The sequence below is a fragment of the Odocoileus virginianus genome, chromosome 1 (assembly GCF_023699985.2).
Source record: "Odocoileus virginianus isolate 20LAN1187 ecotype Illinois chromosome 1, Ovbor_1.2, whole genome shotgun sequence".
In the NCBI taxonomy this organism is placed as follows: Eukaryota; Metazoa; Chordata; class Mammalia; order Artiodactyla; family Cervidae; genus Odocoileus; species Odocoileus virginianus.
In genome coordinates, this window is record NC_069674.1 from 34,529,092 (window position 1) to 34,556,352 (window position 27,261).

A 27,261-nucleotide genomic window follows, 5' to 3' on the forward strand; every position below is an offset into this window, starting at 1 on the left:
ACTGTGTGCACCACCCAGTGGCCCTGGGTGTTTGTTTACACTTAGATCAGTTTGCAAAATCTGTTTTGGATCACATTTATGCAGGTGCTGGGGAAGAAAATGGTAACCCACTCCAGTACTCTTGCCTGGAAAATCCCATGGACAGATGGAGGAGCCTGGTAGGTTACAGTCCATGGAGTCACAAAGAGTTGGACACAACTGAGCGACTTCACTTTCCCTTTTTTCCATTTTATGCATGTGCACCTAGGGGGCGGTGATCCTAGCTGATCCTTATATGAGATTTCTTTCTTAATCTCTCCTCTCCGCAAGCTCTGCACCACTTTCCAGCTCACGGGAATCGTCCTTCTGGCTCTTGGACCAGATAAGTGTACTTTCGTATATTTGCTCTGCTGTGCATTCCTGCAACTGTGTCTCCCTTCCACACCAAGCAGTAAGAGGACAGATTGAACAAAAGCCACTGGGATTCTCCATGTGCTCTTGGGACCAGAGTTTCCTGTGTGAGAGAGAAGTTCCCTTCCCTCAGGGCTTACCCTCCATGTGGTCACTGCGCTGCCATAGACACTGGGATGGCCTGGGCTGGGGGTGTGAGTGTGGAATGGTGAGCGTGGGAGAGCATGGAAAAGGACAAAAGAAGCACAAGCAAAAACAGAAAAGCAGTGCTCCCGGCCACTGAGCACCCAGTCCCTCTCTCTGCACCTGATGCACATTCAGGCTTCAGGCTTCTTTGAGTGCCAGCTAGGGGAGACCAAAAGAAAAATGAGAGAAACTCACCATCAGTTCAGTAGTGCTAACTTTATGCTTTCCTTTTTCAAAATACTTGCTGTCATTTACTTTTTGCAACTCCCAAAATCATGGGTGTTAGTTGCATTTAGTAAGAGACATTCAAAGGCCAAATGTGCTTCTCAGCCAATTTTCCAGATTGGAACTCACTCCTTGCAGTGTGAATTCACAGTCCCTCAATCAAAGGCTGCAGTTTCTTCCCCCATTAGAATGGGATTCCAGGTCTGAGTCTAGACCTTAAAAGGCCTGATGAAATTCTGGCAGATCACTTGGATCCCCACCATTGTCATGACAACAAGTCCTGGAGGATGAAGACCCACCTCATATAGAGCTGATTCACCCCTGCCCAGGCTACCTTGACCTGGTCACCTGGTGACCCGCTGATGGGTTGGCTGGAGCCTGGGTGGTCATCAGCTGAGTCTGACTCAGATCAGGAGAACAGCCTAGCTGACCAGAGAGTTAATGAGGATTAATAAACGATTGCTGTTTTAAACCACTATGCTTTGGGAAGTTTGTTATACAGTGTTGCTGTGCAATAGTACAGAGAGAGGGAGGGAGAGATAGGGAAAATATGCAGAAGGTTAGTATATATAAAGAGAGAAAGAAAGACATTTTATTTATCATATCAAGCATAGTCATATATTAAATAGATGTATAACAGTGTAGTTTGGAGATAACTCCTGAGTGGATATCTTGGTAGAACTCAACAACAATATATGGTTCAGGAGACACTGACCAAGGAAGATTGTAACACAATGGTTGCTGGCAATAACATGAGAGCGTGACTGTCGGTTTTATCTCTGCATTAGAAACTCTCTCACTAACTAAATATAGCCGTTTGTCAAAATATGAAGGGTAAGTTATTTGTGCTAAAGTCCAAACTAACTGCACTTGAAAAACCTGCATAAGCTTGTCAGTAAAGAGATGTAGGAGGAGGAATGGTGGATAACAGTCCTTGGTCTAGATGAATATTTTTCGATGGACATATGTGAAATCTCTTTTGACAAATTAGTGCAACAGGTAGCTCCTGTTATAAAGGTTTTCTGCTGACAAGAAACAAAATAAAACTTTAATTTACACATGGCATTGTGTTAATCTAAATCTCTCAAGGATTAAACCTACCTACCTCTCATTTTATAGTCTAACCGTGTGTACTGTAATGTAAAAGAAATCATTTGTTACTGCAATCGAATGCAGTTCTTTTTCTCCTTCCCCTTTCCTACCATCTAGACTCTTCAGGAGAAGCAGAAGAAAAGCAGGATAGTGAAAAACCACTTTTAGGACAATGAGAACTCTTTTGTTAAAGTAAGTCTTTGAAAATGAAACTACAAGACAAAGTAGTTAAATATGGAGCCTTTCTCTAAGTAGATTCAAAGTAAAATTTCAGGAATATGATTGTGATTTTATAAAGTGAGGGTTTTTTTTTAAAACCTCTTCCTTTTAGGTATAAATTTGTGAAGCATGAAAATCACCCCAGAGTCCCAAATTTCCAAATAAGGATGACTTAGTTCACTCTCATTTATGTAGCCAGAATATCTCTGTGTCAGACATTAACTACAAACCCTAACTTCTGCAGGCAGCGAGGATAGCTGTTCTGGGAGGATGGTACTGTCCTTGCCTCCACTTACACGGAGACAGGTGAGACCGAGGGTGAGTGTCTGGTCCAGGGTCCCACAGCTGACAGAGGCAGAGCCAGGACTCAGGCGCCCTCTCTGGTACCAGGATCCGCGCTGATCCTGCACCAGTGGATATCTCCGGAGCGTACGGGAGCTTCTGAGACGACAGACGTGGTCCACTGTCAGCAATGCAGCTCCATGTGCCTCCAAGTCGAGGCACATTCATTATTCAGTCCCTCAAATCACCAAGGAAACATTTCAACCTCAGAAATACAAGCAAATAAACACATGATCAGTTGTAATAGTAACGACTCTGCATAATTATTTAACCATAGAAGGGAAAAGAGAGTAGATCTTAAAACTTCATGTCGCTGAGCCACCGGGGAAGCCCAGTGACCATTTATAAATGTATATAAATATGGAATTATTATGCTGATGACTGAGACTAATGTAAAGTTTCATGTCAATTATAGCCCCACTGAAAGCTAATAAAATCTTTTCTGAAAGAAGGGGAAAGCAGAGGACTGGATAGAGTAGCTGGGCAGCTGATATAGGGACAGGCAGGCCATCAGAGGCAGCCACAGTCACAGCGAGCAGAGACCCTGCCCTGACTCTGTGGTTCTCAACGAACCTGGGCCTCTTGCTTCCACAACAGTGTTCAGACATAAAGCAATCCTTTTCTAAAATGCTTTAAAATAAATTCTTGGGTGGCCTAAATCATATAGACACTTGTCTATTTCACAGCCCATGAAATACATAGACTTTATTATTAAAAAAATACAAAATAACATGTAATATTTAGCCTTTTCATGCTACATCACAAATAATTTTTGTGTTCTTTCTTTTTCTGCATGAAAAACCTTCATTGAAAGTAACTAGAGGGGAAAAAAAAAGACTGGAAATTGGTTATTCTTTTTGAAAACTGAAATGGTGACATCCACTGCTGATGTTATTCAGAGATTAATTAAGGTTTTATTGATTGTAGTAGCTCACAGACATGGCACCATAGATTTAGTTGCCTGCCTGTGGCTGATAAGATTATGTCATGATCCACTCTCTATTCTATGAGACTGAGTCTGATCTCTTAATGAAAAGTTGGAGAAAAGACATGTGCTGTGTTCCTAATCAAAAGACCTCTTAATATATTGGAGTAGCATTTCTTTGTAAGCAAAATCTCTTTTTATTTTTAATTTTATTTTGATTTGCAGAACGGAGGGTTTTTTTTCCTTTTGTATCTTGGACTTCTTTTTAATATCTTTCTTAACACCCTACCTTTCTATTGTGTTTTTAAACTCATGCCCTATTTGTACAACTGTAAAAAGTAAGAAAACAGAATATGTCGGGGGTTCCCTAATAGTCCTGCGGCTAGGACTCAGCACTTTCACTGCAGCCAAAAAATAAAACAAAATAAAAAAACCCTGAACCTATCAAAATGATTAGTTTCATTCCTGATTTGCATTATGTATTTGGCCTACGGTGTTGAATTATAACAGGAAGGCAAGATGGATTGTGAGTACATATAAAAGTACCAACCATTTTGTATTACGTAGCATGAAATATTTCTCTCTTAGACGTATCTTCTAAACCACTCTGAGTACTCTTATTTTGAATCCATTCTATGAAACCATTGCCATCATTTTTCCTTATGTTTAGCTAGTTTGAACTAAAATTAACTCATACTGTGAGCTGATTTTGTTAAGCAGGAATTTTCAATGCAATACTTCATGAGAAGGCAGCAAGTCTGTCCGTTTCTTTTCATTATTCACTTGTGTCATTCAAGAAAAATTCAACTCTGTGTAGTGAAAATGGTGTTGGTTTGGGTGCAAACTGGCCATTTGTGTGGATCTAATCAACTCCACCCATGCTTGGTTTAAGAATGAGCAATAAGACATAAGTGCAGCTGGAAGCTCCCTGGGAGTCTGAATCCTAAGCAGGGGGAGCTCCTTACATGGAGAACTTGGGGGAGGGGAGCACTAGAGTCTGGCCTTGGACTCAAACCTCAGTAATTCAGTGGTGTCATCACAATGAGTACGTCCTGCGTCAGCAGTGGACTTGCATCTACAGCACTACCATGGATAGGGCCTGAGCCAGTCGTCAGAGTGTGACTTTAACCTGAGAAGGAGCTCTCTCCCGACGCACTGGCCCCATCAGTTAGATGTGGCCAATTTTCCTAGGAGGTCAAGGCCCCCCACATGTTGGCTCTCAGAGCAGAGACCGAGAGGAATGAAGGATGTGACTTGAATGGGCCATGAGGTCAGATTGTCAGAGCTGAAGCTGTGACCTCAGCAGTGGAGCCCTGCTTCCCTCTGGGACTGGATGGATGGAGTCCAGGGCATGGACCCCCATCCTGGACCTGCTGGGTGGGGTGGAGGTGGGATACCTGCTCTTCATGCTCCTGTGTCTGAGCAGCCCTCTGCTGTTCACCTGTCACATTTTCATCTGATGTCAGTGCCCTAGTAAGCCTTGCTCAGGTTAATTCTGAGGTCATTTTGTCCTTTTAGGAGAACTTAATATGACTCAGTATATGATATTCAATTGCACAGGTAAACCCAGGGCCTCCATATCTCGGTTCTCATGAGGGAAAATGCACACTATTATTGTTGTTATTGAAAAAGCACACAGTTGTTGCACACATCTGCGATCTGTCCACGTCACTGGGTTCAGGGAATCAGGTTTTGTGTCACCTGTCTATACTGAGAAAAATGGAACCAAGAAGCAGCAGCCTCAATAAGTCAAGATCATGGAAGAGCCCAGATGGCTGGTGGAAAGTCAGGGATGATCTTAGTGCTGCAAGGAGTCCTGTCTGCTCTTTCCTCCAGAACAGGGTCCTGAGCACGGACAGAAATGCAGCCACTGAACATCCTGGACATAAATTTCCCAGCTCACCCAGGAGCTGCTTGCAGGAAGTCGGCTGTGGTTTAACTGTTCTCATTTCCTTGTGACACCCCAGCTACCCCTTGCACAGCCTCAATCAGCAGAGGCCAGTTTGACTTTGAGCATTTTCCACGAATCAACCACATTTGACAGAGCACGTAAACAGAAAAGCCCTGAGAAAATGAAACCCCATCAGCCACACCAGCTCCCTCCTGCTGCCACTCAGGCCGTCACCCCATCCCATGGCCCTCCCCTCTCTGCACCTCCGGGGCCAGGGCAGCCCAGGGCGAGTCGGGGCAGAAGGTTGAGGAGAAGTTGGAAACCACAGGAAACACTGCCCAGCAGGGCCCCAGCTGTGGAATCAGCTGCACAAAACTTTCAGTGATTTGCAAATTTCCCTTCTTGCCTCCTACATTTAATACACTGATTCTTCACAATGAAGAAATAGTTTCAAATCTCTAAGACCAGTTCAGTTCAGTTCAGTTCTGTTGCTCAGTCATGTCTGACTCTTTGTGACCCCATGAACTGCAGCATGCCAGGCCTCCCTGTCTATCACCAACTCCCGGAGTTTACTCAAACTCATGTCCATTGAGGCGGTGATGCCATCCAACCATCTCATTCTCTGTCGTCCCCTTCTCCTCCCACCTTCAGTCTTTCCCAGTATCAGGGTCTTTTCAAATAAGTCAGTTTTTTGCATCAGGTGGCCAAAGTTTTGGAGTTTCAGCTTCAACATCAGTCCTTCCAATGAATATTCAGGGCTGATTTCCTTTAGGATAGACTGGTTGGATCTCCTTGCAGTCCAAGGGACTCTCAAGAGTCTTCTCCAACACCACGGAGCATCAATTCTTTGGCACTCAGCTTTCCTTATAGTCCAACACTCACATCCATACACGACCACTGGATAAACCATAGCTTTGACTAGATGGACCTTTGTTGGCAAAGCAATGTCTCTGCTTTGTGGTATGCTGTCTAGGTTGGTCATAGCTTTTCTTCCAAGAAGCAAGTGTCTTTTAATTTCATGGCTGCAGTCAGCATTTTCAATGATTTGGAGCCCAAGAGAATAAAGTCTATCACTGTTTTCATTGTTTCTTCATCTACCTGCCGTGAAGTGATGGGACCAGATGCCATGATCTTAGCTTTCTGAATGCTGAGTTTTAAGCCAACTTTTTCCCTCTCCACTTTCACTTTTATCAAGGGGCTCTTTAGTTCTTCTTCACTTTCTGCCATAAGGGTGGTGTCATCTGTGTATCTGAGGTTATTGATATTTCTCCCGGCAGTCTTGATTCCAGCTTGTGCTTCTTCCAGCCCAGCATTTCACATGATGTACTCTGCATATAAGTTAAATAAGCAGGGTGACAACATAAAGCCTTGACGTACTCCTTTCCTGATTTGGAATCAGTCTGTTGTTCCATGTCCAGTTCTAACTGTTGCTTCCTGACCTGCCTACAGGAGGTAGGTAAGATGGTCTGGTATTCCCATCTCTTGAAGAATTTTCCACAGTTTGTTGTGATCCACACAGTCAAAGGCCTTGGAGTAGTCAATAAATATGCAGGATGTATATTTTTTGGAAGACACATAGTGGTCTTTTAGTTTATTTTTTAGCTTCTTACTGGGTACTAGGGTTCATTGGGGGCTGAAGTTAACGAACATAAATCTTAGTACATTTTGTTTCCTTAGGAAATTGATGAGTGGATGTTATGATCACGTTCTGAGTAAAGCACGTTCTACACTTGTGAGCTCTGTGATGGCCCCTTGCTGTGTGAGATCTGAGCTGGCAACGCTGGAACCGTTTCAGTTACTTGATGCCTCAACCCAGCTGCACATTAGGATTAATGAAGGAGAATTTTTAAAGTGTGATGCCTGGCCTGTGATGTAGTCTGGACATCAGTGACTTTTTTCTTATACATTTATCAATCTCTGTCTCTAATCATTTATTTATCGCTACAATAAGAGAGCCACTGGCGTACTGAAAAAGGGAGCAGGTTTTTAAGTCAGGCAGACCTGGCCCAAGTGGACTCTGGCACTGCTGTGGGTTTAACTTTGGGCATATTTCGTAACCTCTCTGGGACCTTATATTCTTTTCGGTGAATTAGAGATGTTAAGTAACAAAATACAGGCTCGGAGGTTGGAGAAACCCAGTTCTAAATAAGTATTACTTTAAAAGTAGATGTGATGAGCAGATAACCTCTTCCATCTGAAAACTGTGGCCTCTGACTGCACTTTCTTCCAAGGGTGCTTAGAGGATTAATGGAATTATCTGGGTGAACTGCAACAACTGAATCCCTGTTCTATCTACATCTAAACTGTCCATGGGGAATGAGACTAGAAAAAAATTCTCAGTGCATTTGTGTAACTGTGAAGTCTACGGATTCTACAGTAGAGCTACCAACAGTAGATGCTAATGTGGCTTAGGGTTTGCGTGGACCACCCATCATGAACTTATCTACTTCACCTGCTCCAGGAGACAGGGCACTGTAACTTCATCACATAGAGAGTTCAAATCACTGCCTGGGGTCACACAGATGCTAACACAGACTCAGGGTTCAAATGCAGGCCCTCAGGGATTAGAGTCTGCATGCTTCACCTCTACCCGATGCCCCTCTGGTATTGGTGCAGTTCTCATGGGGTTAATATGAGGATCAGGAGGCAGTGTTTAAGAGACACTAGCACAGATCTGAGCACACACCGTGAAAGTCATGCTGAGTGTCAGTCACCACAGGAATGTCCCGAACCAATAAGTTTGAATCCGCTGACTTTAAAAGAGAAAGAACCCAGGCACCTTGCTTTGGCTATGGATCGCCTTGGGGCCAATGCCCCAAAGAAAGTGCCATAACCACCATCCCAGGGAAGGACTTAGAAATGTGTTGCTGATCATTATTACAACCAGGGCTGAATTTGATAGCTCGATTGTCATGCTGTCTTTTACCTCGGTCAGATTTCATAAAATTAAAGTACACACAGACAAAAACGGACTTTTGAGTTTTTCTTTTATTAATCACATCTATTATGAAATAGAAAGTACAGAATTCAAGTAGCAAAGCTGGCAGCCCCAGGGTGTGTGGCAGGGAGGGTCAGGGTCATGATCTGGGGGGAGGCGCTGAGGGAAGAGATGGGGAGCTGCCCGCTGTATGCACTGAGAAGGCGTGAAGACTCAGGAGCCCAAGGAGCTGATGAGGTTGTGGGGACAGCGAGGGGAAAGGCTGTCCGGACACACCCTGGGTCCTGCCCCTGAGTAATGGCAGAATTTCTTGTTACAGAGTCAAACTGTCTGTTTGCCCAATGGTTTGAAAAACTCTTACAAAATAAAGACATAATATAAAAATAACACATGAAATAACCCAAATCCAGAAATAAAAACCAGGCTAAATTCTCAGCAGAGCTCTTCGAGACCATAGATGATAAAGGAACGCTGATCCTCTTATGGGGCCCCTCTGTCATGAGCTCTTCTGATTGCCCCAGATGCCTGTTCTGAACACACAGGAGGTGATGATGACAAAGTAGACTGTGCTCTTAATGAGGAGGAGGAGGTATGTGTAATAGGCAGAGGTGTTCATGAGCTGCAGCTGCAGGGTATCTAGGAGAAATCCTTTGATTAATTGCCTGTTCTTTTGAAAGGTCAGTACACAGTGATGGGATGAGGTCACAAGTGTTTATTTCTGACAACCTACTATAAAGTGACACCCCAGCATCACCAATCCCCACAGTCAACAAGGACCACCACTACCATCACACCACCACCGGAATGACTCAGAATCCAACTTAAAGTTCAAGTCAATCAACAACTTCTGCTAAATTCACTTAGAACCTTTCTAAATATTAAAAAGTAAGTCTGTGTTTTTAATGAATTAGTGCAGTGGGGAAAAAGAATTTTTGAGAGATTTTAGCATTTTCTTTGCCCTCACTATGTCTCTAAGTAATAAAAACAGCTAATCTTCATTAACCATGATCCAAATACCAGGCATTTATTCTGAGAACTTTGTAAGCAAAGCTCTAATCTTACTTCATTTCACAATAATTTATAAGATTGTTATTTTCATTTCCATTTTACAAGTCAACTGTGAATGGAGAGAATGAATTTGCCAGATGTCACACATTTAGAAAACACCAGAAACCGTATTTCATTCCTAGCAACCTGACTGTAAAGAACACATTCTTAACTGCTCTGGAGTCCTGCATCTCCACATGTGATAAATACCCCAGACAGGAAAAGTCTTCACATAAACATCAAGTGGAATTGCTGATTTGGAAGCATCTGAGCCATTATATGTTGTGCATTAGTTAGATTCCTACAAAAGTTACAATCCATGAAGTTTTCTGGTGTTCACAGAGGGTGGATAGTGGGGTTTAGTAAAGAGAACATTGCATGCACAGAAAATGCATGCAAGATTCAGCACAACACCTTCCATATAAGAAGATTTCAGTAAGTGTCTTTTCACATATGAACTCCTAGCACAACCAAAATACTAGAAGCAAAGACATATCATGTTTCCCTGGTCATTAGAAACAAAAGCCACACTAACAAATGAAATCCACTGTGTAAATGGTTCAGAATCTATCACAACAGTTTCTAACTTAGAGTCATCTCACACCAAAACCAACATTTTTTGTGCTAAGATGACCCGTAGGAAGTGATAACGTGTAGGAGGTAAGTCGTGTCCAACTCTTTTGAGACTCCATGGACTGCAGCCCACCAGGCTCCTCTGTCCAAGGGATTTCCCAGGCAAGAATACTGGAGTGGGTGGCCACTTCTTTTTCCAGGGGATCTTCCCAACCCAGGGATTGAACCCGTATCTCCTGCATTGGCAGGCAGATTCTTTGTCACTGAGACACCAAGCCCAAGAAATGATGGATTTACTTAAAATACCACTCAGTCTATTTCTGCAAATCCCAACAGTATAGGTTTTTTACCTTAAACCAAGTAAGTTCAAAAGTTAATTTTATATGGTGGAAAAAAAAGTGCTGTAGCTGACATAACAATAAAACTAAACAAAAACTTACTGTTTTCATCTTTCAGACATGCTTTTTTAGAATTTTCAACAGGGCTTTGTTTCTCTAAAAGAAAGGAGAGCAAGTATTAGTTGATTGTGTATATCTATTTTTGACAGTGTGATATGTATATGCATATGTATGTGCATATAGACATCTATGTGCATGCTCCATTGCTGAGTCCTGTCCAATTCTTCGCTACTCCATGGACTATAGGCCATCAGATTCCTTGTCCGTGGGATTCTTCTGGAAAGAATACTAGAGTGGGTTGCTATTTTCTCCTCCAGGGAATTTTCCCGACCTAGGGATTGAACCCATATCTCCCAGATCTCCTGCATTCCTGCACTGGCAGGTGGATTCCCTACCACCGGGCCACCTGGGAAGCCATGGCTGTGGTTTAGTCACCAAGTCATGCCCAACTCTAGTGACCCCATTAACTATAACCCACCAGGCTCCTCTGTTCATGGGATTTTCCAGGCAAGAATACTGGAGTGGATTGCTATTTCCTTCTCCAGGGGATCTTGTTGACCCAGGGATCAAACTCAGGTTTCCCTCATTACAAGCAGATTCTTTATATTGGGAAGTCATATATGTATATGTGTATATATATATATATATGATCAATTGTCCCTGCCTATTATTTTAGTCTGTCTATATGTCTGTACATACATGTGTGTGTCTGTGCCTATATGTCTGTACACATATATGTATTCTCCTGATAGAATATATTCTCCTGACAGGAGAGGAGTCATTAAAAGTATAACAATGATGAGCCCCACAATTGCAGGTAGTTGGTCTTTTTACTTTAAGCCAGGTAGACTTCAAAAGGGAAATTCGTCAGAAAGCAATGCAGGAGATGCAGGAGATGTGGGATGAGAAGGAAAAAAAGACTGAAGCATGACATAAAGGCAAACATGGACAAAAACTTACCACTTTTATCCTTCAAACCATCATTTGGAGGTTTAGTAGTAGTGACAACTGAAGAGACAACTACGAGAAATGAGAACAATTATTCGTCAATTTTCCACACCTGTTATTTGGCAATGTGCATTTGTGTTTATACATGTATTATTAAAACACACATATATAAGTAAATAATCTGCTGAGAAAGAAACATTCATTAAAAAATATGAGCCCTACAATCCAGGAAGAGTTGGTCTGATTCTGTGGAATTCAGTAGATCATTTCAGCATCAAAACAAATTCATCCAATCCTAGAAAATAAAACAGAATCTCTTATTTGAAGGAGTCTGGCCCCAGCAAATTTCCCATCGGGGAAAAACAAAAAACCAGCCACACCTTTCTACATCACTCGTATCTCCAGCATCCGATACTCTTGCAGTTGTGATATGTGTGGGAATAAAGAAAACAATACTAATAAGGCTAATAGCCATTGAGTAATTATTACTGTGCCAGGCACTCGCTTACATACTGCACATGCAGCATGTCATTTAATCTCCCACTGACACTGGAGTGAGGTGTATTTTGGAGGATTCCATACTACAAAGGAGGAAATAAGAATCAGATGGTAAGTAACTTGCTTAGAGTCATATCACTGATGGCAGAGTCAGAACTCTAAAGATCGTTGAGGGAGATTAAATGAGACAAAGCTGTGAAAAGTACTTCGTAGAAATAATCCACAGAAACGCAGAAAAATTAATCTATAGACAGAAAACAGAATTCCACACCAAAAACAGCTTCCTTTCTTAAATATTTTTCGCAACGATGATTTTATTACAGGAGCTCAGCATTTCAGTGTGATTCCTTTGAGGATTGAAAAATAGGCCAAATCCCATTTATAGTCCTCTAGCTATAGAAAACCTAAGGGGAGGACTTCCCTGGTGGAGCAGTGGATAGGAATCTGCCTGCCAATGCGAGGGGCCTGGGTTCGATCCCTGGTCCAGGAAGATTCCACACGCTGGAGCAGCTGAGCCCATTCACCACACCTGCTGAGCCTGCGCTCCCTAGAGTTCATGCTCCGCAAGAGAAGACACCACGATAAGCCTGGGCGCTACAAGGAAGAGCAGCCCCCACTCACTACAACTAGAGAAAGGCCTGTGCACAGCAGCACAGACCCAGCACAGCCATAAAGAATATTATTAAAAAAGGAAAGACAATTTCTTAAAAAAAAAAAAAACCTGAGGTGAGAGTTGGGTTTATTTGCAATTTTTAGAAAGACATCAAAGTGTTAGCCACTCAGCCGTGTCTGACACCTTGGGACCCCATGGACTGCAGCCCACCAGGCTCCTCTGTCCATGGGACGCTCCAGCAAGAACACTGAAGTGGGTTGCCATTCCCTTCTCCAGTTAAAAAGGCATACATGTAAGTGAAATATCTATGTGTATACATAATAGTTTGTTGGACTGGAAGAAAAGTCACAATAGTCGTTTTGGTTCCTCCTTAGAAATTTGCTGTAGAATGGCATTAACAGAAATGCCCTAGTTAGCTTTGCTGCCATGAGTAGTCAATGGGAAACATTGCCTAGACAATTAAGTGCCAAGTGAAACACATTATAAACTCGAATTTGTTTCCTTTGCGATAATCGTCACTATGAAACTTATTTTAATTCTTATTCTTCCCTGATCACCTGAAAAATTAAAAATTAAGGACAATTAAGCCCATTGTTATATTAAACTAGCATTTTGCATATCTGCTTCCCTTCTTTTTCTTATGGTAAAACAAAAATGTAGGGTGATTTTGTAATCTTACTTTTAAAGAGTTTTAGGAAAGGATATAAAAATACAATGAATATATGAATAAATACATCTGTGTCATGTTATCTAAAGCAAGTGTTTTCACTGACATTATTTCATTTGCTCTTCACAGCTCCAAGAAAAGACCAAAGCAAATGTTTGGACCTAATTTGATCACGGGACAAACTAAGGGTCAGAGAAGATAAAGACTTACTTCAGAAATTCAGATTGAAAAAGAAGAAAGAAATTCAGACAGGCACACAGCAAAACTGGCTGCACATGCTATGATGGGCTTGTTTCTCACTGTTTAAAAGGACTTCTGATTCCTTCATATGAGCCCTCTGGGACCTTTCATCAGTGTGTTTATATGATGCAGGACTCTAAGTGACTTAGGACTTTTGAGTAATTATAGAAAGGACAGTAATTCACCTGAGTGTGTTCATCCACACTCCGTTCAGGCCTGGCACGTGCTAGGCTTCAATGAAAGTTGGTGAGAGGCATTTTCCAGTGGCAAGAAATACATTCATTATGTAGAATGTAAGTAAGTCTGTGTACTCTAGCCTCACCCCATCTTTAATCACAAAATTTTACTCCAAGTGATATATAAAAAAATCCAAATCTTAGAAACCTAACACCATGGACCATAATAAATGTACAGTAGCCAAGTTACTCTGCTTTCTGTTGATCTGCACTCTGGCTTGCTCATAAGAACAACAATTTGATGTTAAGACTCGTTTCTGGACTACAGTTTGAGTAAATCAAGATTGAAATTAGATGAGTTTGTTTGATGACTAGAACATTCATAAAAGACATACAATTATTCTTACTTCCACTAAGATCTTCAACAGTGGAATCTCTTTTTGTGTGTTTATAGTGTGCTAAATTGTTAGGTGCTTCCATATATGTTGTTTGATTTAAACCATATAACAAAATACTTTATTATGACCTTAATATTTTGGATGATGAAACTGAGCCTGATAATGTTTAGGTAAACTTTTCTCTTTCTTTTTCACATTTCAAACCCTACACTTTTTTTTCTATTCTGTAAGGAAATAGCTTGAAATTTAAGAAAGATTTGCATTTGTTTTTCATTAATGCTTGACAGAAGAGGTGGAGTATCCCTTTGAAAAATTGTTCTAGGAGGTTATACTTATATTTCTATTCACATACCTTCATTTACTGACGGAAAAAGAATCTCCTGATTTCTGTCTCTTTTATTTTTCTCATGTTTGACAATACACATGTGTTCTTTATCCATGGAGTTTCCAGACACGGTCAGCCAGCTGAACTTCGTGTATGTGTCAGCAGTCTTCATGGTATTTCCCTGCTGGGATGGCAAAACTCTGTTGCCATTTTTTTCTCTCCAATAAACCTTAATAACATGAGGGAAAAAATTCTCCAGAAGACAAAGATATGTTCCAGTATTATCACGCTTGATTTCAGTAATTGAAGGAAGAAACATAGTGGGCTTGGGGGACATGTCTGTATCAAGGTCTCTATCTGTAGGAGAAAATGAAATAGTAATTAAAAAGAGTTATTACACAAACACAAATGTTGATGTGATTTGGAACAATCTAGCAAGTGGTAAGAGGAAGAAAATTTGTCATTGAATTATAGCCTGGTTGTTCATCCACAGCAGGTGGTGAGGTATGTTTTATTGTTCTTATTTTCAATGGGAAGAGAAGTTCAAGACATCGTAAAACTTAAAAGTCCCCACTAATATGTAACAGAGGCTGGATTAACCTTTACATTTGTTCTTTCTCCACATGTTACAATGGGGTATGACTTTTAACTGCCCATATCAATGCTTCCAGCCTTCATGAACACATTTATTATTTAAAAACCTATTTTATTCTATTATAATGGAAACTGTTTTAGGGTGAATGGGAGTGTGTGGTGGGAATAGATTGAGGGAGAAGACCAGGTAACTATGAAAATGTCTCTATAGAACATATTAAAAAATATATTTATAACTCATTTTTCTTGTCAAGTGGGAAAAATATACTAAGGAGAGACAAATATCTCCAAATTCAATTTTTTGCGGTGAGTGGACAGTAAGATAACTTTCCATTTGAGGAGTTAAAAGTACAGCTGTATTCTCTGGAGAATTTTAATTCAGTCAGCGTTCTTGTCTGCAAACAACTCCCTACTGCATACAATTCTCCCTTAACATTTGAATTGAGTGTAGGTACACATATACATTCCCTATCATATGCCAAGACAATGTACCAAATGTGATAGCTACCCACTATCTCATTCAACTTTTATACAACCCCTACTGGGTATATATTATTATCCCACTTTATGGATTAGGATACTGAGGCCAGAAAATAATTACCCAGATTCACATAAGCAGTAAGTGGTGTACCTGAAATTCCAAGTCAACCTGATTCCAAAGTTTTCTTTGAAAACACCCCTTACACATCAGAAAAGGAAATGTGTCAACTCACAAAACTTTCTTATAATAACAAATTTAAACCTTGGGCCAAACACTTTCAAGATGACTGCACACTTTATACATGAATCCTCAGTAGTAGTCCGTATGTACACAAGACAAATCCTATTAGGTTACTTGCACAATGTTTTTCCATGCTGTCCTTTACAAACAGGGATTTGTTTTAAAATTCTTCCTAAGATTTTCACATCTAATCCCCTTTCACATTCCCATTTTTTCCTAAACATTCTAAACCATATATTTTTCCTTGAATTGTTTCTTGTCTTCCCCAATTCCCTTGAAAAAAAAAATTGCTTTCTCCTGCCATCTACGTATTACAAAAATTTTATTCCGTCAACAAATATTTTTCTATAATAATTTCAAAATTTTTCAACCTATATGGAAATTGTTAGACTAATTTAGCTTCTCTGACTTCTTCAAATCCTAGGGAAACTATGGTGGCCTTCAGTTCAAGAGACCAGGCTTCTGATCCTGCTTCATTTTCCTCATAAGTTCTGTGACTGAGCCAATTGGGTCAATTAAAGCCTTTGATGCTTTATTTATTTGAAAATGAAGATGTTCATGTAAACCATGAGTGTTTTTACCCAGGAAATCCCTTGTATAGAGGAGCCTAATGGGCTACAGTCCATGGGGTTGCAAAAGAGTCAGACACAACTTAGCATCTAAACAACAACAAACCAGTGCTGCAGTGAGACCAAAATGAAACAAGATCTGAAAAGTAAGTTGATTAAAAATGCTATGAAAATAAGAGATAATAGTAATTATTATCAGTGATTTGTTTGTGTTGACTGAGTGCTCCAACAAGACATTTTTATATCGTGGGACCAGAGCTCACCCTTACTGATGAGAATTCAGTATTTTGGTTGCAACTGAATCCCTGCCAATTAACCTTGAACACTGGTTCCCTTGATTGCAATTTCACTGTGCTCTCAACTGTCTGAAATCCTCATCTCCATCATCACAGGAAACGTGTCTTTCACAAACCAAAATGATAGAAAATTATTAGTCTTGTCTTAGCCACTGTACATCCAGGGTTAAAAAAATCAAAAGGAACATTGGCTAAAGCCTAACATATGCAGTTAGGATATGAAACTGTTTCACTTGTTTTGTACAAAACAAATGGCATTCCCCCCAATCAAGGCCACAATTAATTTTGGCTCCAAGATTTGACTAGAAATTTTAGCCTTGAATTGACTTCTATCCAGCTCCTGAAGAGAGTTCAACTTGTGAGTCCTTGCAGTGGGCCTTCAAGACAGGATGACTAGAGAAACGGCAGGATACCTGGTCCCCAGATTCTCCTAGAGTCATATTGCATCACGAAAACCTTCCCTGCCTGACCCTCTCTGCAGGCCCATCTCTGAATGACATTAAACTTTATGATGTTTGTAACATTGATGCCCTGGAAGCAAGAACTGGATTTATTTAAAGACCATTTCTTCCATTTTACATAACATGTTGAAGCCAATGTCCCCCTTTTACTTCATTTTTTAAAAACTCCTGCGTTGAAATCTCTTTCTAATATTATTTTAACATACCTTGTTGGAAAATTTGGTGCGCTTCTTTATCACTTAATTAAAAATATTATTCCACTACATTTTTTCAACTTTTAAAAATTTTAATCACTTGTTTATAGAGATAGAACATACACATCTCTCTCCTATCTCTGAGAATGAAATCTTACCCTGTGCTTCCTGCCAGGTCTTCACAGGCCTTTTTCCTTCTACTTCCCCGAGTGCCTTTGATTTTCTATTCCTATTTTTGCCCTGCCTGAACCTCTGTGTGTGTGTGTGTGTGTGTGTGTGTGTGTGTGTGTTTAAATATTTATTTGTCTGCACCAGGTCTCTAGTTGTGGCACACAGGATCTTCTTTGCCGCATGTGGGATCTAGCTCCCTGATAAGAGAATGAACCCAGGCTCCCACACAGGGAATTCAGAGACCCAGCCACTGGTCCAGCAGGGAAATCCCTGAATGTGTGTTTTTATCTTAGGTCTTCTCAAATGGAGGTTGAAAACAAGCAACATAAAATGACAAATATCGTGTGTCTTTTTCTGCCCTGGGTTTTGATAATTTAGTAAGTTCTAACTCCCAACAGAGCATGAGGAATTAGATAACGTGTTTACAAATCCTAGTTCTGTGAGATAGATGCAAGACATACAGAATTGCGTCTGTTTTGAATTTGTGTCCACTTTTTTATATTTACATAAATATATGGAGAAATTGATTCTGCTACCACGACACAGAGGTGACTTTCAGCAAACCACGTAAAGTATGAATGTGTCAAGAACTGAAGAACTGTCCCTTCTCTCTCTGGGCTTCTTGGATTACCTCTGTTTCCATCTCACATCTATTGGGAGTAGGGTTCCATCTTTTCTCACTATTTTGCCTGAATCATTTTAAATCTCCTTTCAAAAAGGGTTTTCAGTATAAAGTCAGTTCTTGGTCAAGAATGTCACTTAGAGTAAATATGTCTTTAACTACCAAAGAGGAGCAGAAGCATTGTTTTCACACATGAGAGTAAAGTAAATTATAAACTACTAAGTAGTCAATTAAAGCACTCATTTTAAAGGTCAGGCTGAGTGCTCATTCACTCAGTTGTGTCTGACTCTTGGAGACCCTTTGGACTGCAGCCTGCCAGGCTCCTCTGACCATGGGTTTTTCGGGCGAGAAAACTGGAAAAGGTCAGGCTATGGAATGGTAAATACTCAGGATATGAAAACATGACTTAAATGTTTCTAACATCAATAACAGTTCAGATCATGCGCTTTGGAATAGACAAATCCCTATTGAATCCTAAACTTTGCAATGTATCTTGTCAGGTGAATTTACACTAGTAACTGAGGTTCTTGAAACCTCAGTGTCCTTATATATGAACTGGGAATAAGATGATTCCGGTTGAGGAATGAGATACGGCACTGAAACTTCTTATGCTGTCTGATTCTCAGCAAATAGCAGTTGATACTAAAATTCTCTTTAGTGGGATGACTTAAGGACATTTCATTAAATTCTTCCACCAGATAAAATATAAGAGTTTTATAAGCTATAACTATTACATCAATTGAGAAAGAAACAAGTCCATCAATCCAAAATCAGCTGTCTGTCTAGCAGCCACAGATCATAGAACATGGGTCAAAATCAAGCCAGAATCTATAAAGCTCAACTGGTAGACTAGAAGCCGTTTGAGTGTTGGGACTTGCTCTATCTTTGTCTAGCTTACTCTTTTATCTCCATCATCCAACACAGAAACTGTCCTCAGTAAATAAATGCTGAGAGAATGGGCAGAAGAGGATGCTCAACTATGTAAACTATTTTCATGGACTTTGGAGCTGACATGGCTCATAAGTGAGGGAGTAAAAGTCTCTCGGTCATGTCTGATTCTTTGCAACCCCATGGACTATAGCCCACCAGGTTCCTCTGTCCATGAAATTCTCCAGACAAGAATGCTGGAGTGGGTAGCCATTCCCTTCTCCAGGGGATCTGCTTCACCCAGGGATCAAACCCGGGTCTCCAGCATCACGGGCAGATTCTTTGCCATCTGAGCCACCAGGGAAGACAGGGCTCATTGAGCTCACAGATTCCATGAAACTGATCCACTTCCAGGCAATGTAACAAGAGATGTGACTGCATGAATTTCAACTGATCTCAGCCTCCCTCTAAGAAGCTACAGTAATAAGAAAGGGGATTTATCTATGTTCTATAGTCATTTACTATAAGACTTTTTATGTACCGATTTTAGGGATGAGATGAAAACCAATAATGTAATTTTGTAAAGTATTGGGAGACAAGGACACTGTGTTTTATCTCAAACTGTAGAGAAGAAATAATTAAGAAAAGTGATTCTCACTTAATAGATTGTCTAGAAGGAAAGGAAATTGAATCAATAGCTTATACCAATGTAATGGCATAATATGTTATGGTGTAAGAATATTGACACATAAACGAAACAATAAAAAAGACATGGTCCTCAAATATTTTACTATCTAGTCTGAGTCTGTTTTAATAGTTTATGTTTGTGTGTGTGTATTTTCAAAGAAAAATCCCATTCTGTTTTTGAGGAGAGAAAAAATCATTTACAAAGTAGTTGAGTTTCCATATACAGTGACCAGTACCTTCGAATTGTTGTTCATGTGCTAAGACCAAGCATGTGGCAGTTAGGTAAAGTGAATACTTTAGATCCTTGGGTCAAGAAGATACCCTGGAGAAGGAAATGGCAACCCACTTCAGAATTTTTGCCTGCGAATCCCGTGGACAGAGGAGCCTGGCAGGCTCTAGTCCACAGGGTCGTAAAGAGGCGGACATGACTAAAGCGACTTAACACACAACACAGATTGTCTTCTCTAAAAAAAAACACCTGTCATTTTCCCATAACTAAGGAAAAAAAGAGAAAAACATTACTTACCAGGGGCAGCTACTATGAGCTCAGTTGCTTTTCCAAATATCTTCTTCCAACCTGTGCTGTCACACTGGTTGAAGCTCCTACAATAATCTTAGCCTTTTCCTAACTCCATATCATGACTGGAAGTTAAAAATTTTGTACTGGAAATATGATCTTCTGGATTCTTTTGAAAGTCCTTAAACATAGGTTTTATGGTATCTGATGTTTTATTAACTTTCCTCAGACAAAAGGACCCAAATATCTGCTTTCCATGGAGGAGAAATCATTGAAGACACTGATGAAAGATGAAAGGAATAAAAACAGGAAAAGAAGAGTTCACCACCAACGGGTTAACCACCTGCCTTTCTAAATTTCCAGTAATAGTATTGAAAGAATTAAGCCCCCCCTTTTTTTTTTATTTTCCAGGTGTTCAAATCTGTTGAAACTGCTCAGAGTTTGCATCAAAGAAAGACCCTTCTCTTCTCACATACGCCAAAACTTGTCCCTTAGGGATTTAGGGCTATAACGTTGAACGGAGGAAACTCTTCACTCACTGAAAATGCAAATACTCCATCACAAGTGTACTTGTAAAATGTGAACAAAGTTCTCCATTCACTGGGTAACATTCTTTACCATGGCAACACAAGATAGGAAAATAAGTTCTGTGATGAGTTATTGTTTTTTTCCCTAGGATAAAAGAAGAAATTTGGAGAATTTTCTCTCCTTTGAAATAATATATTCATTATTGAAACTAAAACTTGAAAACAATATCCATTTCTCTGATATGTTGTAAGAAGACGCTTGGAGACTGTTTTGTAATCTGGAGATACTCATCTTGGATCAGGGTAAAAAAAGGTTGTCAGAGGCATCTGGGTGCTCCTCTGAGCACAGATGAGCTGGGCATCCTCCAGGATCCACACAAGACAGGTCAAGTATCCCTCTGTCCACACCAGATCCACCTGGTTGGTCCTGGCCTAAGTCCTATCAACAAGCAGTACCTTTGCCCTGAGAATGAAAATAGAAGGTCACAGTGACAACTGTCCATTCATAGTAGCTGAGCCCCTAATACACAGGAGAAGATGAGAGATCTGGATGAATATTTTGTTTAGAAACCTTTCTTTAATTGAAAATTGAGTTATTAGTATTAATACTTTGAGTTGTCAAATACCATTTGGATCTATTGAGATCTCAGTGGTATCTAAGGTACCACTCAGTACCTCTCTGATACCTTATACTCTGTTTTTCCTTTTTCTAGACCATGAATCAAATTATCAGGAGCTTTAGGAGTTGCCTATTTTTCAAAATCCATGAAAGCTTTACCAATAAAATGCAAAAGAGTAAGTAAAGAGTTATAAAATCATTTGTCAAATTTATAAGAAAATTCCAAAGCTATAAGAAGAACGAGTATAAGGCTTTATAAGGGCATAAAATTAAACCTGAATAAATAAAGAGATATCAAATTTGTGTGAGAAAAACTAAATATCATAAAGATACTGATCTTTCTTAAATTCACATTTATGAAGTTACTATAATTCTTATGAGAATTAAGAAAACATTTTATTTTTTGTTCTATGGTATAAGGGTTCAGGGTTAGCTAGTTAAATAACTTTAAATATGAAATTACTAAAAATTATTTTTAAGAATAATATTGAATAGACATTTGGCCTAGCAGGTCTAAATCCTTATTGCAAAGTTGCTGACATAATATGATAATGGTGTATGAATACTGAGACATAAACGAAAGAGAAATCCTCTAGCAAATACTCCAAGAATCAGTTCAGTTCAGTTTAGTTGCTCAGTCATGTCCAACTCTTTGTGACCCCATGAACCGCAGCATGCCAGGCCTCCCTGTCCATCACCAACTTCCGGAGTCTACCCAAACCCATGTCCATTAAGTCAGTGATACCATCCAACCATCTCATTCTCTGTTGTCCCCTTCTCCTCCTGCCCTCAGTCTTTCCCAGCATCAAGGTCTTTTCAAATGAGTCAGCTCTTCACATCAGGTGGCCTAAGTATTGGAGTTTCAGCTTCAACATCAGTCCTTCCAATGAACACCCAGGACTGATCTCCTTCAGGATGGACTGGTTGGATTTCCTTGCAGTCCAAGGGACTCTCAAGAGTCTTCTCCAACACTACAGTTCAAAAGCATATGTTGATATAAAAATATGATAAGTCATTTTTAAATTGTAGGGAAATGTAAAGATTATCTTAAAACTAAATTAGGATGATTGATTATCTGTTGGGAAAACAGAAATAGTTTTCTACCAAACACAATATAAGTGAAGTTCATATTAAACAATGTCTAGAGAGGTGAAGCTCCAATATGTTGGCCACCAGATGTGAAGAAATGACTAACTGGAAAAGACCCTGATGCTGGGAAAGATTGAAGGCAGGAGGAGAAGGGGCCAACAGAGGATGAGATGGTTGGATAGCATCACCAACTCAATGGACATGAGTTTGAGCAAGCTCCAGAAGTTGGTGATGGACAGGGAAGCCTGGTGTGCTGCAATCCATGGGGTCACAGAGAGTCGGACATGTCTGAGAGACTGAACTGAGCCGAGAGATGTCAGTTAAAGGGAACAAGTAGAAGACTAATTGACTCCTTGGGTAGGGAAACTTTGAATAGAAAGAGAACAGGAGACATCCTTACTTAATAGTTATTTTTTAAGAAGTAGGAATGTGAGCAATTTTTTCAGCATTTTCAAATATATATTTTTAGAAAAGAATGAATGAGGAGGAGATACTGATGGTGGTAGGGAGGAAAGTGATATGATCAGATCTGCGCTTTAGGAAGAAAAAGAGCAGGAAGGTTGGTTGTCAGGGGAGCAATCCCTGGGAAGCAGATGCATTTCAGAGATGTTCGCCACTAGCTACTGAGAGGTCTCTGAGGACCCAGGTTACTGTAGTGACAGTGGGGATGCATAGAAGGACTGGTGCAATAAATATTAACAGGTTTGTCAGAGTTTCTAAGGAATTCACAAGAGATAAATAAAATGACCATTAGCAAGGTTGAAAGTAAAGAAAAAGATGTTTTAACATCCAGGGACACAGTCTGTGGGGTGAAGCTTCATGGTCAAGGTTGTGGGGAAGCTACACACATCCTTGTCTTTCAGGGAAATTCCTACCCATCTCACAGAAACCAGGGGCAAGGAAGGAGCTGGGTGTAAATATTCTGTTTTTTCCTGTGCCAACCAGATATAGGATGATCGAAAATTCAGGTTGCTATTTTCCAAATATTTGTCCCTCCAGGATAAAAACCTGGAGGCTTTCTAATTACAGAAGCTATTTATGATCTTCTTATTGGTTCGACCATACCAAATGTGACACATGTCGACCTTCTCATTTTTCGGCTGCATATTGACTTGGATCTTCTGGCTCCACAAAGCATTCTCGATGGCCCATTAATTTCTGACTATAGGAAATGAACAAATCATTAGTTTAATTTGATATTTCCTTTGAGGTACATAGTAAATAGCACAGTGCAACTCCTATCATTATTTTCTAAATATGTGAGCTGTTATATTGCTTAATCATGTTTTATCTGAAAGATAGGAATTCTTTCTGTTCCAACCATTTTCATCGAAGGATCAATTTTCCTACCTGGATACATTTACAAGAACACATGCTACATCTCTGTGAATATACAGATCACCCTGACTCCCCCGCTTCTCTTCTTTATCCTTTCATTACTTCTTGTTGGTTCTGGGTAGAGTGTAGGGAAAAGCGTACGTTTAAATGACATTTATACTTGGCTTCAAACTGCGTCTCTTCTGATTCAATGCCTTTGTGATCTTGGATGCTACAGAGTTTCTCTGAATCCCAAGCTCATCATGCATTAGGGGTAGGGGAGGATATGATAGTACCTAAGTCAGAAAAATGATGTCAAGTTCAGGTCTGGAAATCCCTTGTTGCTCAGCCATTGCCAAGTGTTCCCAGCAGCCACAGAGGAAGCACAGGGTAATGGAGCCATCTCAGCCAAGGCTGCAGTTTTGTCTTCAACTGTCTGAACTGCAAGCGGCTCCTGGGAGGAAGACTCCTGTCTGCTTCATCAGTATATTCTTTACAGAGAGGCCAGGCCACAGATAACAGTTACAAGCACTGACAGTTATTGAACTCACACTATGTGACAAGCATGGGTCTAAGTTCTTTACATGGATTGACCCAATGAATTGTCCAGAAACCCTCCAAGGTGGGAACACTTATTACAACCCTGTAACTGAGGGAGAGATTGAATTTGAGAATGTTGAACAGGGTAATTGTGCGTCCTGTGTGGGGGCACCTATGCATATTAGAAAAAAATGGGCATTTGAGATGGAAAGGGACATGCTTCATCACAATTTTTGAACAGCACACAATAAGTCCATAAGACTTTGTACAGATGCCTCCAAAAAATCCTTGATTCACTTTTGAATTTTTTTTCAATGTGGCGGCCACCTCCTCCATGAATCTATCCTCTCCCGACTTGGACACAATGACCTCCTTGCCAACATACACCCTAAATTTCAGGTTCTCATCACTAAAGGTCTTTCATTTCTGAGCAGGTCTCAGGCTGCTAGCAGTGAGGTCTGGTGTGTGTCCGAAAGAATTCCAGTGAAGAACTCTAGTCAAACCAACCTCTCAATTCAGTCCCCATGATTGAGCAGGAAATCGTTTACTCTTTTTCATGACCAGTGACGAATATTTCTGTGTTTCCCAGCAGGGTAGATGGGGCAGTGAAACCCCAATGCAGTAATCAAAGGGCATCTTAGTGTTTCATCTTGATGATTTTCTGTTGCTCAAGAGATTTGTCATGTCTTTTTGCCTTGAAAAAAATTCCTAGAACTCAGAAGCCAGGAAAAATTCATTGCATAATAAGTGCCTCTGCAGAGAATTCTCTACATTTTCCCAATACACAAAATTTCAATGTAAAGCAGATCAGGGAAATAAATATGCAGAACAAAACCTAAATAATATTAGAAAAATATAAATGACAATAAGTTTATGCTTCAGTCTTTTTTAAAGTTGTAAAATAGTTAAAATACATGGTCCCTGGTACAGAGAACCAAGTTAAAGTTGGTTTGTTTACTATCCAGTTCCTTCTTCCCTGCAATTACAGAAATAAGAAGAACCTGAAACCTGACCTGTAGTTGTGGGATTCTCGAGCAAAAATATGACGACCTGGGAAAGCAGGGAAATCCAAGGTGCAGCAAGACAGGAAGGGTTTTGGGTTAGGAACAAGCCCATGAGTACCATTCTGGAATGCATTTCTGTGTCAGGCTGGGAACCTGTCCATTTCAGAGAGAAGTGTGTCACTTTATCTGTTACCACCAGGGCAGCAGTTCTTAAAAATCAACTTGAATAAGAATCAGCTATGGAGTTTTTTGAAAAATACACATTTTCAGCCTTCATTCTAATGTTTGTATTCATGGTATTGGGTGCCACCTAGAATTAGCACTTTTATTCCAACTCAGGTGCTTCTGATGCAAATGGTTGGTGGACCACAATTTAAGAAACACTGCTCTGATAGAAATTTGAAGGATCCAATACACAGGAGATCACATACATGTGAATCTAGCATTTCTGTTCATGCTAAGTTGCTTCAGTCATGTCCAACTCTTTGTGACCCTATGGACTGAAGCCTGCCAAGCTTCTCTGTCCATGGAATTCTCCAGGCAAGAATATTGGAGTGGGTTTCCATGCCCTCCTCCAGGGGATCTTCCCGACTCAGGGATTGAACCCGGGTCTCCTGCAGCTCCTGAATTACAGGTGGATTCTTTACAGCTGAGCCACCAGGAATTTCACATCCTTAAGTCTAGCCCAATAAGAAAGCCATACTCCTTTCACATATGACTTTTCAGCTGAAAAAGATGCTATTCATTGTCTAATTGTTCACCCAAAGCATTCTTTAAGATGAATTACTGTGAAAAAAAAATCTGGTAAATCTCATCCCAGTTTGGGACTTGGCCACATCAGTGTAGAGGGTGGAAAGAACTCCTGGCTTGACATTTTAATATAGAACAGTTCTGGTTGTGGGCTGAATTCAAAAGAAAGTGGAAGAAGAATACAATGGTTAACATTGTTACAGAAATCACTGTTTTCCTACACTTTCACTATGTCAGCCATGCCCTGATTGGTTATATGAGGAAAATATCAGTTTTTTCAAGAGAAATATGATACCAGCTTGAGGTTCAGGAAGTCCAAGTCTTCATTTTCATCTTTTCTTACTCTTCATACTCCTGAACAATGAAGATGCTTCATTCCCAGCCATTTTTCTGGATAATGATCAGATAAATGATTCAGTATAGCTAAGCTTTCCATTTCTTTTTTATGTTTGTGATTTTTACTTATAATTTTTTTAAAATTTATTTACTTTCTGCACTGGGTCTTAGTTGTGACATGCAGGATCTCTGTTGCATCATGTGGGGTCTTCTCTTGTGGCAGAGGGATTTCTAGTTGTGGAACAGGGTCTTCAAAGCACGGAGGTGTGCTTGCTCCAGAACACAATTACTCTGCATTCCAAGGCAGACTTTTAAACACTGGACCACAGTGCGGTTCCCAATCTTTCCATTTGCTTTCCTAAGTATTTCCCTTAGCAGATCAATCCTAGGTGCCTGTCTCATAGAGAAGAGGTTGAACAGACTCCACCAGCTCCTAGGGGAGTTAAAAGAAGATGCGGCCTGACAAGCCGCTTGCCTGAGGCCTGAAGATAGAGGCCTGCTTTTAGGGAAAAAAACTGTGGCTTTATTAGAAAGGGGTGAGTAACAACTGAATATAAATGTTGGGGGATGGGCAATGAGCTAAGGATTTTGCTGTTCAAAGTAAAGAGAATCGGCAGCAGGAAGTGAGTCAGGGATTGGTCTATCCTGTGTACTAGGGCTGTTTTTCAGCAGCAACAAGCAAAATTTCAGTGCAGTGTAAAGGTAGGCTGAACCAATGTGCTTCTCCCAGACAGCACAGTGGTACACGCCAGAATCACTTTCTTGTAGATTTGAGTTTACAAATTTATATGTCTTGTCTGTGGCTTCATAAACATTATATTTCCCTGGACTGATTCCTGGTTCCAACACAACTTTTGAGTAGTAGACATCATAGTAGAGAAGGCGTCGGGGTACAGCTCCCTCCTGGAATTTGTACCAGTGGATATATTTGACGTTTTGTGTAGGAAGATCACAAGGGATTATAGCAGAGGACCCCGTCGCCCTGGTAATTGACATCCTGGCCTCTTCCATGTTGGAAGATGCCCGAGTGACTGCAATGGGAGAAGCAACAAAAAATCATGAGGATGAGGAAACAGCATTTCTTAGTATGACCCACTCCACGCATACACACACATACACACCATTGCCAAAAAATACAGAAAAATCCCAGGAGCATCCAGGCAACACACTCACCAAGAACCAAGAACACCAGAAGCAGCGCTGGGGCCCACAGCATGGCTGGGACATTAGCGAGACTGGGTTCCCAGCAGATGTGACAGGCAGGGAAGTCAGCGAGAATCTCTCTTAAA

The 27,261-nt window shown here is 40.4% G+C and overlaps 1 long non-coding RNA gene and 1 gene segment (V, D, J or C); one reads left to right on the top strand and one right to left on the bottom strand.

Moving 5' to 3' along the window:
- Positions 1-8,242, top strand: LOC139034775 (uncharacterized). 2 transcript variants are annotated; one of them, XR_011487318.1, is made up of 4 exons: positions 1-158; positions 310-2,085; positions 2,357-2,430; positions 6,948-8,242. It is a non-coding gene; the product is annotated as an uncharacterized lncRNA (long non-coding RNA). The 2 variants fall into 2 exon arrangements; XR_011487317.1 differs by lacking the exon at positions 2,357-2,430 and having other exon boundaries at positions 4-158.
- LOC110145602 (T-cell receptor gamma chain C region C10.5-like) lies at positions 8,241-27,261 on the bottom strand. The segment is given in 7 exon segments: positions 8,241-8,844; positions 10,269-10,322; positions 11,187-11,246; positions 14,119-14,448; positions 19,800-19,850; positions 26,686-27,003; positions 27,146-27,261. Coding segments are annotated over 7 exon segments (996 nt in total).